The sequence below is a fragment of the Mycteria americana genome, chromosome 7 (genome assembly GCF_035582795.1).
Source record: "Mycteria americana isolate JAX WOST 10 ecotype Jacksonville Zoo and Gardens chromosome 7, USCA_MyAme_1.0, whole genome shotgun sequence".
NCBI classification, from domain to species: Eukaryota; Metazoa; Chordata; class Aves; order Ciconiiformes; family Ciconiidae; genus Mycteria; species Mycteria americana.
This window is the reverse complement of record NC_134371.1, coordinates 48479288-48493345: the sequence shown is the minus strand read 5'-3', so window position 1 is coordinate 48493345 and position 14058 is coordinate 48479288. Positions and strand designations below refer to the sequence as shown.

Here is a 14058-nt window from a genome sequence, read left to right as displayed (position 1 = left end):
CCCTGATAATTATCAATAAATGTTATCAGTAAGCATTTGAATAAATATGGCCTCTTCATTTATAATTTGATAAAGAGTACCTGTGCAAGTAATTGCCAGGAAAAAGTGGACTAGCAAAAGACTTGAGAGGTTTACTCAGTTAAACAACAAAAAGCTCTCTGGACATCTTACAGCAGAAGCATAAAAGGCATTTTATTTGTATATGATTTTTGCATAACTTCTCTTGGGAATTTGGATATTATTTGTTAAAATAAATTTATGTGTCCAACAAGGAAGAACTATGAGTATTTCCCTTCAAAACAGGTTAATCAGATTACAAATACTGCAGATGTAGATCACTGTCAGTCAGCCACACCAGCCTCACAACCGTATGTATTATAAAAGGCAAAATAATGACATTCCATCACCATATTCAGTCGCACCATGACCTATTAAGTTTGCCAGTCTGCTGTAGAAGAAATTACAGCACTACTAATCAAAAGAAGTAACAACTAACTGATAGACTGATATCAGCTGTTGAGAACTTTTAACCACATAAAATTATTATATAAAGTGAGTAGCAAAGGGCACGTGCTAGCAGAGCCAGCTTTTATAATTATTCAGTCTAATCCACAAAGTTTAAAGGCATATTCTAGCCATGGCTTCCTTTATTTAAGGTCTAGCAGCATCGAAGCAGGGTTCTCCAAGTAAGATTTCCACAAGTTAGAAAACCGGGCCATTGTAGCTCCATCAATGATGCGGTGATCAGCTGACCAACTCACATTCATTATCTGTGCTTTAAATACTTCACCCTTTCCATTAAACCGAGGAAGAACCTAAAAATCAGAGGAAGGAAAAAACCAGAAATATTAAATACTTTCATTAACAAATCTGTATTTTTTAATTGTTAATTTGTTAATCTAAATTTAAACATTTTGCTAAATTAGGCAGACAGCAGTAGTGCCATTCAAAAAACAAAGACCTTCCCATTATTGTTTGTGCTGCAGATCAGAATACATTGCAACCCTACATAATAAATAGTCATATCCTGTTTCCACCATCGTGGAAATACTGAAGTAGTGAAAACCTTTCTTGACTCAAAAGTTTCTTCCTGAATAGTTTATTACATTGTTAGTGCTCAAAGTGACAGTTTCCTTAAAGCATTCCCTAAACAAAAGGCTCATAGGAAGAACATAGAAAAAGTATCTTAAATTAATACTAATTTCATTTCCAGCATTGATCTCAAATGTCTATATTAAAGAATTAAAGCCTGAAATTCAGAAAATGTGAAACTGCCTTCACTATACAGAGTTCTGTATGGATTCAGCTATCTGGCTCATGAAATTAAACTTCATTATCAGAATAGTTTTCTCCTTGGTGATAGCAAAAATGCTATCGCCATGTTGCAAAACTTGTAAAAATGTATTTACGTTGTTTCTTAATAACTAGAAGGCTAAACATAGATGTAAATGAAATATAACAGGATTCCATAAAACAAATCTGAACCTTTGGCATAAGGGAGTGCTATTTAAACATTTGGTGTCTCTGCACAGTCATCTAAAAACATCACAAAACTTCTCAATCACAAGCTATGCAGTTTCTGTAACATAAAGAGGAAATGTTTATATAAGAAAACCAAAACAAAGGGACACTCCACATTTCATTTTCATTACAGATGACCTTAGTTAGCTAGAGTTCAACACATCACTGAGATAAAGTTAATATACCTGTATCTTTCCAAGTGCTCCAATAGCTACTTCAGGAGGTAGTATCACTGGTTTGGCATAAGTGCCACCAATCTAGAAAAGAAAAAGCTGTGGATATTAGTTAACAAATTTTTTTTAAAGTAGATTCCCTCTTGCATTAATTGCTACAGGTTTTGTTCATTGCATATTAGACTTTACTAAGGTATTCATTTCAGAAGCAGTTATCAGATATAAGTTCTCTTTTTTCCTGTACTTACTGTGCCAATATTTGAAAGGGTGAATGTTCCCCCAGTGAGGTCATTCGTTCCCAGTTGGCCTGCAGAGCCCAAGGACTGTAGGCGATTTAATTCAGAAGCAATCTCAAACACACTACAGACTTGAACATTTTTCACATTTGGGACAATTAAACCTTGCTCTGTGTCCATAGCAACTCCAATGTTGTGCGAAGCCTGCAACAAGTTTCATTAACCGGACATTAACATAAGCAGTCAAGATAAATTGTATTTTACATAAAAAAAGCACTTGAATAATGTCTTCTTTATATATCTTTTTAACCTAGAAAGTGCTGTCTGTAAGCAACTCCTCTATACAACTTTGAGGGGAGAAGGGGATGTAAATTTTTAAATATTAGCTTTCCATATCTGCAAAGTGCAAATTGATTTTGGCAATTTCACATCCAGGCAATACAAAATCCCGGAATAAGTTTCACTCTGAAAATATTTCACTTTAGGATGATTATATGGGTAACAAAACATGACTAGCAGATTTTAAAGAGAACACTAAAATTTAAAAAAAGGAAACTGAGTTGCCTTTCATTTGCTCGAAGGAATGTATAAGGATTCATCTGAGACATACTGATAAAACAGCACAAAAGGAGTTTGTACTGCAAGGAGTAAGTACACATCACTTAAGAAGATAGACACTCGCTGCCCAGAAGTATCAATCGAGCAACTTGTATGAAAATTAAATAATTTTTATCAAAACTGAGTTTAAAATATGACTTTAATACATAAGGGTTGAGCGTTGGAACAGTGGAACCACTGTGCCATTACTAAAAAATTACTATGTTAGATTTTACATATTCTCATTTTAAATGCTTGGCCCATCTTCAGGTGAAAACCAGGAAATCACTATATTAATATGCCTTTTTGAGGCAAGCCTGAATAACAAAGTGACTCTCATTAAACAAACTACTGAAATAAGACCAATAATAAATCAAATCCAATCTTAGAATCTGGACACACAAATTATTTTCCAGCATAACATCATAATTTTGGTTCTTACAATTAGTTCAGACATTCTGAAAAGCCCTTGTTAGCTATTAGTTTAGGTTTTCTGCTCACAACTTTTATCAGTAGTTTACAAACCTTGTATGTGACATTTTGACAGCTTTCATCCAAAGAAGCATTAAGAATGGGATACTGCAATAATCCCAGAGAGGCTGCCTGTTAAATAGAAAAGAAAAAAAAAAAAGATAGATTTTTATGTTTTGTAACCAGAGAGCTCCATGGAAAGGAAGGAACGGTGGGAGACAATTTTAGATTAATAACAATATGGATTTCCCCAATGCAATCAAATTTGGCTTAAACTCCTAAACTTGTCTGTTGATACTCTGTCATTATTAGGACAGCAGAAGAAAAAGACAACTTACAAAAACCAAATATACATCAGACAGACATATAAAAAGTGATAATCCGTCTCCCAAGTATAATTGAAGTTGAATCTCCATTTGTTATTTCTGTTCCACAATTCAAATCAAATATCCCAAGACAAAAGTTATGAGATTCAGCAGCAATGTCATTCTCAGCTCTCCACTTAGATGACAATTATTTCAAGGAAGTACTATCAATTCCCCCTAAAGAGAGTGAGCAGAATGAGTGCTTACTTAGCACTCTAATTGAAATAGCATTACCAGAAGTTTCAGACTAAGCTATGCATTCAATGCGTAGCTTAGGCAGTGCATCAGCCTTCATTGATGCCAACAGTTGGAAATGGAACCATGGCAACTAAATGAGTGCAAGTGCCTCATCTTCTGAACAACAGAAGAGACATACTGATTCACCTGAGGGATTCATTACCACAAAAATATAAGAATAACAATAGCAATAATAATGATGCATTTCACGTGAGGTTCATTTTAATGGAGCTCATAAAAAATACTGACAGTTTCCAAAATTTGTTTTGTGTAATTCAAACACCCAGTGATGCTTACCCCCATAATGAGTAATGTTTTATCTGCTCTATCCTTCCCCATTAATATTTTAAAAATTTTCCATGATATTATATAACCCTAACTACAATTCCAACAGTAAATGCATAAGGGGTTCAATAAACAAGAAAAGTTGAGACTTTTCTTGTGACCTGTAATTATTCAGATGATAGAGAGGTGCTCCAAACTTACAACAATCACTGATCAGATTTTGGCAAAATCTGCAGAAGTACTCCATACAACGCTCTGCTGCACGTCTCACCTTTATGAAGAAAGGCATAAAGGAAAGCTTAACTCCACGAATTTGTGCTAGAGGTTTCAGCTCTTCTCGCAACTGAACAAGCTGAGTCAAATCAATCTCATCACAATAACCGAAGTGGGGTATCTTCAGGGCTGCACTCATAGTCTTTACCATTGCCTTGTGAAAACCTGGAAAATATTCACTGACTTCTTAAACCAACAAAATGAGCTTCTGGGAAGTTACGGTGAAATTTCAGTTACTTGTTTCCATTAAACAAATTACACAATTTTAAAAAACCAACCCAAACCAGAACCCAACCACAACAAAAAAAGGACAGAGTAAAGCTCACTTTAGGATCAACAGTTGTTCAGCACATGCAACTCAATTTTTACAATTTTAATATTTCAGATTATATTACTGCATATCTCTCCTATGTATGTATGTATCTGAAATCACAGTACAGTAATCTGCACTACTCTTTCCAGCCTCTCCAAATAAACACTACCTGAAAGGCAAGTAAAAACCTTTTATCTTCCTCTTTTAATGGGATTTTTCTTACTTTAGCATCTTTTGTTGCATTCTTCTCCAGAACAAGTGTGAATGCTGAAGTATGCTATTATTAAGCACTGATAAACCCTTAAATTCACTGCAGGTTGCCACTAACTGCATAATGATTCATACTGTGCCAAATTCACGTGTTTCAGAATTCCTACCTGTTTCAGCATGCATTTGAAGAAACACAGATTAAAAACGAGCAAGTGCAACTTGCAGCCCAACTCCATCCAACCAAAATATGAACAATTATTTCATAAAATAATCATGTCATGCAACACCTTCTTACAGATCATGTTTTCCTATTGCTCACTTGCATAACAGTAACATGAAACACACTCCCATCAAAAGGACCGAGTAACATTTACTGGTAGTCTACTGTGAACATGGTCTCAAGATTTTTATATTTCATGATTTACCTGTTATAGGTTCAGTTTTATCTTTTCCTGAAAACACAATGGGTCTGGAAACAGGTACAGGAATTTTGCGTGCTTTGTCCTTTGGAGCAGCTGGCACAGTCTCTGATTTTGGCAAAGGTGGGATAATTTCAGCCTTTGGTGATGGAGGTAAAATAGCTCCTGTTTGTTTGGCCAAGTAATTGAGTATGTCTTCTTTAAGGATTCTGTTATCTTTCCCTGTTCCAACAACTTCACTCAATTTAATCTGAAAAGTACAGAACAAGCTATGACACTTTTGTTTTACAGCAATATAAAAATATCCTATATTGTGAGCTACAGTTAAAAATTATTCCAGTTACTGATCTAACATACCTAGTTTTCTTTCCCTTTTAGGTACTCAACATTGTTCAAATCATCCAGAGGGCCCACTAGGTGCCTAATTGCATACTTTAAGGAGGAACTATGAATACTACTTACCTCTTAATTACCTCACAGGATCAATAGTGAAATACTAATTTGAGGAAAGCTGTTTATCACGTAATTTTCTCAACTTATTGTTTTATTTTTCTCCTAAAAATGTACCACAAGCTTTCAAAACCAATGGAATATTCATAGACTCACAGGAAAAAAGAATTAGAAAAGCACTTAAAAGATCACCTAGTACATACTCTGCTCTAATACAAATCCAAAAAACAGAAGAAGGTAGCTAAAGCTGAGATTCCATTTTTCCCTCCTCCTTCCTCTGTCCCAGGAATCTATTCTGATACTTTATTATTTTTTTTCTAATAAGGTTTTCTCAATCTCCAGCCTAAAGCACCCTAGCTGCATTTTAAGGCCAGTAATTCCTTTCCTATGCACCATAATCATCAGAAAGCACAATCATCTTCATTTTTACAACAGTTTTTACACATTTGAAATGTATTTGAAAACAAGTCATTTCTCACTGCACTTTCCTCTAGACCAATGTTCTCCTAGTCACTCAAACTGCTATATAAAAGATGGATAAAATGCAGCAGGGCCCGATTCAGCAAACTTACATTGTTCTCCATGGCCAGACGACGAACTGCAGGAGTTGCTAATGTTTTATGACCTTTTATCTCTTGGTGAGTGTGCTCTTCATGAGACATAGGAGGTGTTTCAACAACATCTTCTTCTGGGGCAACACCTGCAAACAAAAAGAAAAATTTTAACTTTACTACATTATAAGCATTTGTTAAATTCCAACCTCAACCATTCTGTGATTTTGTGACAGCTGAAGTTTTTAACATTTACTTTGAGCTACTGTGGATGGAAACATAGCATGCTGAAGGCTGCTGCTTAAGCTAAATTTTCAATAGGAAATGTTTGGCTTTTGAGATTTTAAATCCTAATAAAATATCACAGCTTTTTCTACTTAATTTTCTTGACTTATAAAGGAAAATAAAAAAGATTCAGTTTTAAGATTTTCAGGAGGAAAAAGTAAACTCCTCTGTCACTGATGGTATTATGACAACAAACATAAAATATGCAAGAGAAGAAAAACAGCTTACAATACCTTTTGAAGCATCAATTTCAATGTCCACTAATGGTTTTCCAACATAAGCAATTTCATCTAAATTGTAATGGAGTTTTCTAATGATGCCATCATAACGACTAGTAATAGTAACAGAAGCTTTATCGCTTTGTACTTCACAGATGCTATCAAACTGAGACACGCTATCACCTTCTTTTATGTACCTAAGAGAAAAGACATAGGCTAGTATAAAACGTATTAAGTGTAAAAATCTATGCTGTGTATTTGTTTGATAAGTTCAGTTATGTACATCCCCACAACATAAAAATGCATTCCACATAAGAAGATGTGCTGGTTTTGGCTGGGATAGTTAATTTTCTTCATTGTACCTAGTATGGGGCTATGTTTTGGATTTGTGCTGAAAACAGTGTTGATAACACAGGGATGTTTTCGTTACAGCTGAGCAGTGCTTACACAGAGTCAAGGCCTTTTCTGCTTCTCACACCACCCCACCAATGAGTAGGCTGGGGGTGCACAAGAAGGGGTTTCCCAGCTGTGTTGGGAGGGGACACAGCTGTGACAGGTGACCCCAACTGACCAAAGGGATATTCCATACCACATGATGTCATGCTTAGCATATAAACCTGGGGGAAGAAGAAGGAAGATGGGGACCTTTGGAGTGATGGCATTTGTCTTCCCAAGTAACTATTACACATGATGGAGCCCTGCTTCCCTGGATGGAAATTAGTGAATGAATTCCTTGTTTTGCTTTGCTTGCGTGCATGGCTTTTGCTTTACCTAGTAAACGGTATTTATCTCAATCCACGAGTTTTCTTACTTTTACTCTTCTGATTCTCTCCCCCACCCCACCAGGGGGGGAGCGAGCAGCTGTGTGGTGCTTAGTTGCCAGCTGGAGCTACCATGACATAAGACAAATTCTACATAATGGATACACTTGCTATATACCTTTTGCCTGACTGCTCCAGAACCCTCTGTTGTGTGAAATGACACAATGTTTTAGAATATCACTACACATATATTTTTACTATTACTTTAGTAAAGCAGAGTTTTCTTGACAGATTATAAACCATCTAAAAATAAGAATGAGCCCAGCTTAGTCTGAACCTAAGGAAGTTCTTGGTTTCAAATTGCCAGGATCAGTATATGATCAGTTTCAGAAAAGAAACTGGAAGTGAGAAACGCTGTCTTCTATGCAGAGAGGTATTTTCACCTATTTTTACAAAGAACAAGGCATTTCAACACTGCCTTCCTTCACTATATATTTTGATTTTGTTTAATCCATTCATCGTTGCTTTTTACAAACAATTTAAATGTTCAAATCTTCTACTAAAGTCAATAGAGAAGGGGTATAGGATAAAATTATGTGGATTCTCCAGACTAGTCATTTGTTTCTAAAAGTCAGCCTATGTAAGTATAATAAAAGACAGACCTCCTGCACTCTAAAACCATTAATTACTGAAGGAAAGCCTCTATAGATGTGCAGTTAGGGCATCCCACTCCTTCCATCTTTTCCACTCCTAAATAAACCAGATTGCAAATAAACAAAATGTAAAGCTCAGTATATACAAGGTTTTAAAATGTGGAAAATGAAACTTGAAAAACTTCACTAGTAACCCAGTAAACATATTCTCAGATAAATAATTGATAATACAGCTGTTAAACTACTTGCTCATTTCTTAGTGTATTTCTAAGAAAGTAGAGCTTACCATTCTTTTACAGTCACCTCTGTAATCCCTTCTCCAATGTCAGAAAGCTTAAACTGGACAATTTGGCCACATGAAACTTAAAACAGAAAATAAGGAAATACAGCATGTTTAATATTAAATATAAGATATCAGACAAAAAAATCTGAATGCATCAAAAATAGTCTACATACTGCTAACATACCGCTAGTCATATACAAACTGCTAACATAACACTCATAAAATAACAAAATAAAATAAATTATTTTATTATGAAAAAGATTACCAGCAGATGTTCTGAATAATCGCTGTTGATGACTAAACTTGAAGGCAGATTTGTCAAACACGCACACATATTTTGATTTTATAAAGCGAATGCTGCTGCACGATCTAACACGGTGAATGCAAACCTGGGGGAGAAAAGTCTCAAGTGTTAATATAATGGACTGAGGAATGTAGAGCTCATTTAATACTCCCGATGCACCAGCAATACTAAAATAGTTTAATTCTAGTTTATGTAAGAGAAGTTCTTACGGAAACACAATTATACTGAATACATACTGAATGTACAATAACCATTAAATTAGCATAAGCTTTGCCAAGTCTTTAACTTCTTTCACTAACACAACACGTGGGGAGATCAAAGCCATGATAACATAATCAATTAACAAAAATCATGACGAGATCTTGTAAGAGATTCATACTTGCTATTGTTTCTCTAAGCAATTATTTTAATCAGGACACACACACAAAAAGCATACATAATATCAACTACATCAGCCATCTGAAATATTCTTATCCAGAATGGATGCTGGAAGGGAACCCTAGACTGCAGGAAAAATCAGCGTATTTTTCTTTGTCAGTTCTTATTCCAATCAAAGGTTGATAAGAAGTACTAATTGGAAAGGAAATTCACACCAGAGGGCACAGACAGTTGGCCTTTTATTTCTATGAATATATAGGAGGCAATCATCTTCAAGTAAATATCATTCTCATCAATTTTAATGACCTTTTTTAAGAACTGGGGGTGAGATGGTTTTCTTTTGTGGTTACAATTATATTTATCCAGAAATCAACTTAAAGGGTCAATGGAATTTTCTGAAAGGTTCTTCAGACAAAACCTTACTCTTTAAAGCATCATATAATCAGTCATGATTTTGGTCAGAAGCAAAGCCAGAAGCACTTGCATTGACATAAACAGGCATTTTATCATTAATCTCAACAGAAGTTAGTTCAGACCCTTTCTTATTTAGTAAGATTTCTTAAATCTAATGTAATTCCGGTGTTATGTTGTCTTAGAGTGCTGTAAAATTAATAAAAATAACAATTTATCTGTAGATACTATCTCTAATTAATTTAGAGATATGAAAAAAAATCAGGTGCTACAATGTACCTCAAGTAGCTCAAAACTGTAAAATTTAGAAATTATCTTCTTAGAGGAGCCAGAAAACAGCACACCTGCATGGGAAAGTTCATTTTAACTTCTTTTTTTAAAAATCCTTTCAGTAATTACAGAGCATATGAAACTTCCTGATTGCCCTCCCTGCCCCCCAAACTGCTCAACTATTTGATTTTATACTACACTTTTTAAAAGTAGATTATTCAGAAAACTGTACAATTCTGAACTGATAATGTACACATTTTCTATATTATTTAATCTAGCATTGCAAGGTATATTTAATATCACCTTTCTTTTAGGAACAAATATTTATACAATACAATTTACCATAAAGGACACAACAAAGTTATATTGAGTTACTTTTCAGCTGCCTGCTACTAAGATTGTATCTACTTATCTAGAATAAGTATTTTTCTAATTCCTGTAATAAGCAAACAGTAAAATCTTTTTCCTTAGTCCTCCAAACAATTTTCCCTATTAAAAAATCAGGTAAAATAGTAATTTTAAGTTATGACAAATCTTATTTTATGAACACATTTAAAATACTCATTCAATTACAAAACCGGTATATAATGTATATATTCACAAGCCTATTTTCTCCTATTTTTAATTCTGTTTTTCTTCCCACTTGATTTTTTTGCCCAAACTTACAACTCTTTTCTCTTTATATGACCCTACATGGAACACATTCAATATTTACCTGCGAAGATGATCACAAGGAGCACATCAAATCTCTGAACTATTTCTAAATGTGAAGTTTCATAATGCTTTCCATGTGTTTTTAACATTTGGTAACCAATGCAGATAGTGAATTAGTAATGTCACTGCCAAAAAAACAGACTGGTTTTGTTACGGAAGAGTTTCAATGCTGTTTCAAATTATATTTGTAGGAATAATTCAAAACTACTGCATTTTTTAAAAATGGAATCTTTTTGGTTTGCAGTTTTGCACATTCTCTACTAAAAACTTGGTGTGCTGGTATGTTAAAGCAATAATACAGTACTAAATCTCTTCATAGAACAGTGTTCCTTTCTAACAAGGGGAAAAATTAAAATCCATTAAATAAAGAGGCTGTGCTTATTAATTTCAGTATTTAATCACCATAATACTATTTTCTGTGCAATGCCAAATAAGGAAATAATAAAAGCATATAAAAGACAAAATTAGTTCTAATATCCATAGCATACCCATCCACATATCTTGATGCCTGGAAAAATATAGTAATAAAAAACCAACAAGCATAGTACTAGCAGTTATGTTTATGTCACCACTATTACGCTGTATGACAATTTAAAGGCAATAATGCCACACTAAGGTAACACCTTTCCTGTGCAAGTCTTCAAAGCGCGGAGTTACTGTTGCGAGAAGAAACTGAGGGCCCACTCTAGTCTCTCACTGATACTGAGAACACATCAGCCATTGATATCTGGTTGACTAAGACTTGTGGTTTGAACCAAGACAACATGGGAGCTGTATGCTATTTGGGGGAGAACTTCCTTGTCCCTGTTTAGTTCAGTTTTGGTTGTTTCCTTAAAAAGAAGCCAACTGTGCTTTTCTAAATCACCACTGATCCTAAAAATCTACTGCTGACCTCAGAACAAAATGGTTTTATGCAGCCTGTAGGCAACTGATTACCTGATGAAGTAACACTGAAGTTCAAAGTCACATTGAATAGTTTGTGCTCAAAGGCAATGACTTCTCATTAAAGGATACCCCTTTATAGAACTCTTTTGACTTGCTGGCACATTGAGTCATTTTAATGAACATTTACTTATATTAGATTTGTTTTACATACATGTTCTATATCTCAAAGTACATAGTTGCCTATATACTAAACCAATGTCCTTGGTAGCATGTTTCAGTCCAACATTACTCCTCACCTAAATAACTGGCACCATGTCCTAGTGTCCAAGTAACTGTTATTTCCCTACTACTTAACACAAAGACCCCCAGGCTTCTTTCTTTTCTTTTTCACAACTTATGACCCCCATGGACAACCACCATTACTTTGTCCTTCTTCCTCTTGCTAGCCAAAGTGTTTGCAACAGCATTGAGAATATTAAAATAAAGCCCTTTAATATTATAATAACCATATTTTTTCTTGGATCTTATCACAGTTTCACAGTAGATGGTCATAAGAACAATTAGTATCTAGCAAAATTCAAAATGTGCTTGCAGGAAACACACTCTGTAAATAGCCAATCCTATAGTTCAGCATGCACATAGATAAGATGACCACTTTCATCTTATCAGAATCTCCCTCTGGATTTGGGAGTAGATGGTTTAGTTAGAAAGAAAACTAAAAAGAAGATGCTATTTTCAATATTCTTAATTAGTAACACTACTTATATGTAGCCTAAAACTCGACAATTACAAAAGTATCACTGAAAAAATTCCTCACTACTATGCTTTCAAAATACAATATGAATTATTATTAAGAGCAAAAATAATAACAGAAACTAGAACTGATCTTTAATTTAGTTTTTACTTGGATTATCTTACAAAAAGATGTTTGTTTTTCTGACATTCCACAAAACAGCAGTGACATAATTGGAAACCAAACTATTCACTACAGCTGGAAGACTATAATACAAGAAGGCAGAAGAAAGCATGAAGTAAGTCTTCATGATGGTGTATGTTGATGAGATTTTAAGTGTCCTAAAAGGCAACCAAGTAGATTTACTTCTTGAAGTACGGTAAGGTATGTCAACTACTTCATTTACAAACATCAAGGCTCCTGGGATTCAAAGAAATACGCTTCCCCTTTCTGTGTAACTACACCGTCTCTGTGCAGATACGGTATGCAGAGGGGGCTGATGCATGGGCAGAGGAGCGGTGCTGGCAGTGTAACGTACAGGCAATGCAATGAATCAGATGACTAAGAAATAACAGAAGAGAAGGATGTCAGTGGCTTATCACAATAGGCACACGTTTCTTTCACAGGAAACATGGGCAACGGGGAAGACGTTCAGGGGGCAGCAGCGCGGGGCGGATGAAGTCTGTTCTGGGGGTCCCTGGGGAGCGAGGGCATTCTGACCCCCAGGGAGCTGCGGGCAGGCTCCGCCGGCACCGCGGCAGTACGGGGCTTGCGGGGCCGGGCATTGTCGGCTGCCTGGCTGCGGGGGACACGATCACTTGTGCCGCCGCACCGGGGGGGCAGCGGCGGGGCGGGCTGGGGCGCCGCCCGCCCGGAGGCGCGGCTGAGGCGGCCGGGCAGGCTGAGGGGACGCAGGGAGGGTAGCTCGGGCGCTGCCCGCCCGCAGGCGCGGGGGAGGCGGCGGCCGGGAGGGCTGAGGGCAGGCGGCAAGTCCGCGAGCGCGTCATGTTTGCTCCGAGGGTCTGCCGCGCGGTCCTCGCTCCCTCCCGGCTGGAAGGAAGCAACAGGGCTTCAGGGTGCCGCCGCCGAGGCGGAGATGCCGCGGGTTGTCCACCCCCTCACCGGCTAACCGGGAGCGCCACCACGCGCAGGGTCTCCCGCTCCCCTTACCAGGCGCCCCGCGGCTCTGCAGCTGCTCCTCAGAGCGGTCACGGCCGCCATCTTCCTCCGCGAAGAGGCAGCCTCCACACCCCGCACACCTCCCACCGACCAGCCAACCGGAGCGCAGCCACGACAACTGCAGCCAACCAGGCGGCGGGCGGCCACCCTGGGGCACCGGCGGAGGGGGTGGCCGGCTGGTCCCGGCCGCCGCCGGGGGAGCACAGGCGGCGCCTCGGAGCTACCACACGCCCACGGGAAGTAGCGGGAGGGCGTCACCTGTCCCCAGCGCCTCACGGGTGTTCCCGTAGCAAAGCCGCTGGCGGTGGTGGAGGGAGTGCGGCTCCTAGGCCGAAGTGGCGTGAAGGGCAGCGCCACGGGCCCGGCCTTTCCCGGTACATCTGTAATAAAGTCCCGAGTGTGACTGCCAGACCAACACGCGTATGTCTCTTCGTGCTTCTTTTAGCGATCTCGCTTCTGGGGAAAACTACTCGCTTGTAACCGTGACGGCAGGAGTCGGGCCGCTCTCCGGCCTTCGGCGGCGCCACAGGGCGTCGCGGGGCAGAGCTGTGCCTGCGGGGCTGCCGTCCCAGCCGCCGCTTGGTCACGGCCTGCGGGGTACGGCCTTTGTCACCGCTCCGGCCTAGCGTGGGCCTTGGCCGTAGCCTCGGGACAAGGGAAAGGCATCGCCTCCTCCAGGACGCCAAGCCGCCGCAGCTCTGCCCTGTGCCGGGACGTAGTCGTTAACGCGGGGAGAAGGAAGCTCTCCCCGCCCGGTACGTGGCTGCCCGGGCGCTAGGACCCGGCGGCTGCTCCTCACGCAGCGGAGCCGCCCCTGCCAACCCACGGCGGGCGGGTGGGGAGGTGGCTCCGCTCTGCGCCTGCTCCAGCGCCGCCGCCCGGC

At 38.6% G+C, this 14058-nt stretch overlaps 1 protein-coding gene across 2 annotated transcripts; it reads right to left on the bottom strand.

Moving 5' to 3' along the window:
• Positions 1-172: 172 nt before the first annotated feature.
• Positions 173-13910, bottom strand: DBT (dihydrolipoamide branched chain transacylase E2). 2 transcript variants are annotated; one of them, XM_075508259.1, is made up of 12 exons: positions 10380-12406; positions 9674-9738; positions 8567-8690; positions 8305-8380; positions 6620-6801; positions 6123-6250; positions 5107-5350; positions 4157-4323; positions 3053-3130; positions 1943-2134; positions 1707-1778; positions 173-815 (listed from the first exon to the last, which is right to left on the bottom strand). In XM_075508259.1, exons 1-12 carry the CDS (start codon positions 10465-10467, stop codon positions 648-650), a joined length of 1584 nt encoding a protein of 527 aa, XP_075364374.1. In that variant the 5' UTR covers positions 10468-12406; the 3' UTR covers positions 173-647. The 2 variants fall into 2 exon arrangements, with proteins under 2 accessions (XP_075364374.1, XP_075364375.1); XM_075508260.1 differs by lacking the exons at positions 9674-9738; positions 10380-12406 and adding an exon at positions 13167-13910.
• Between the last annotated feature and the right edge of the window lie 148 nt (positions 13911-14058).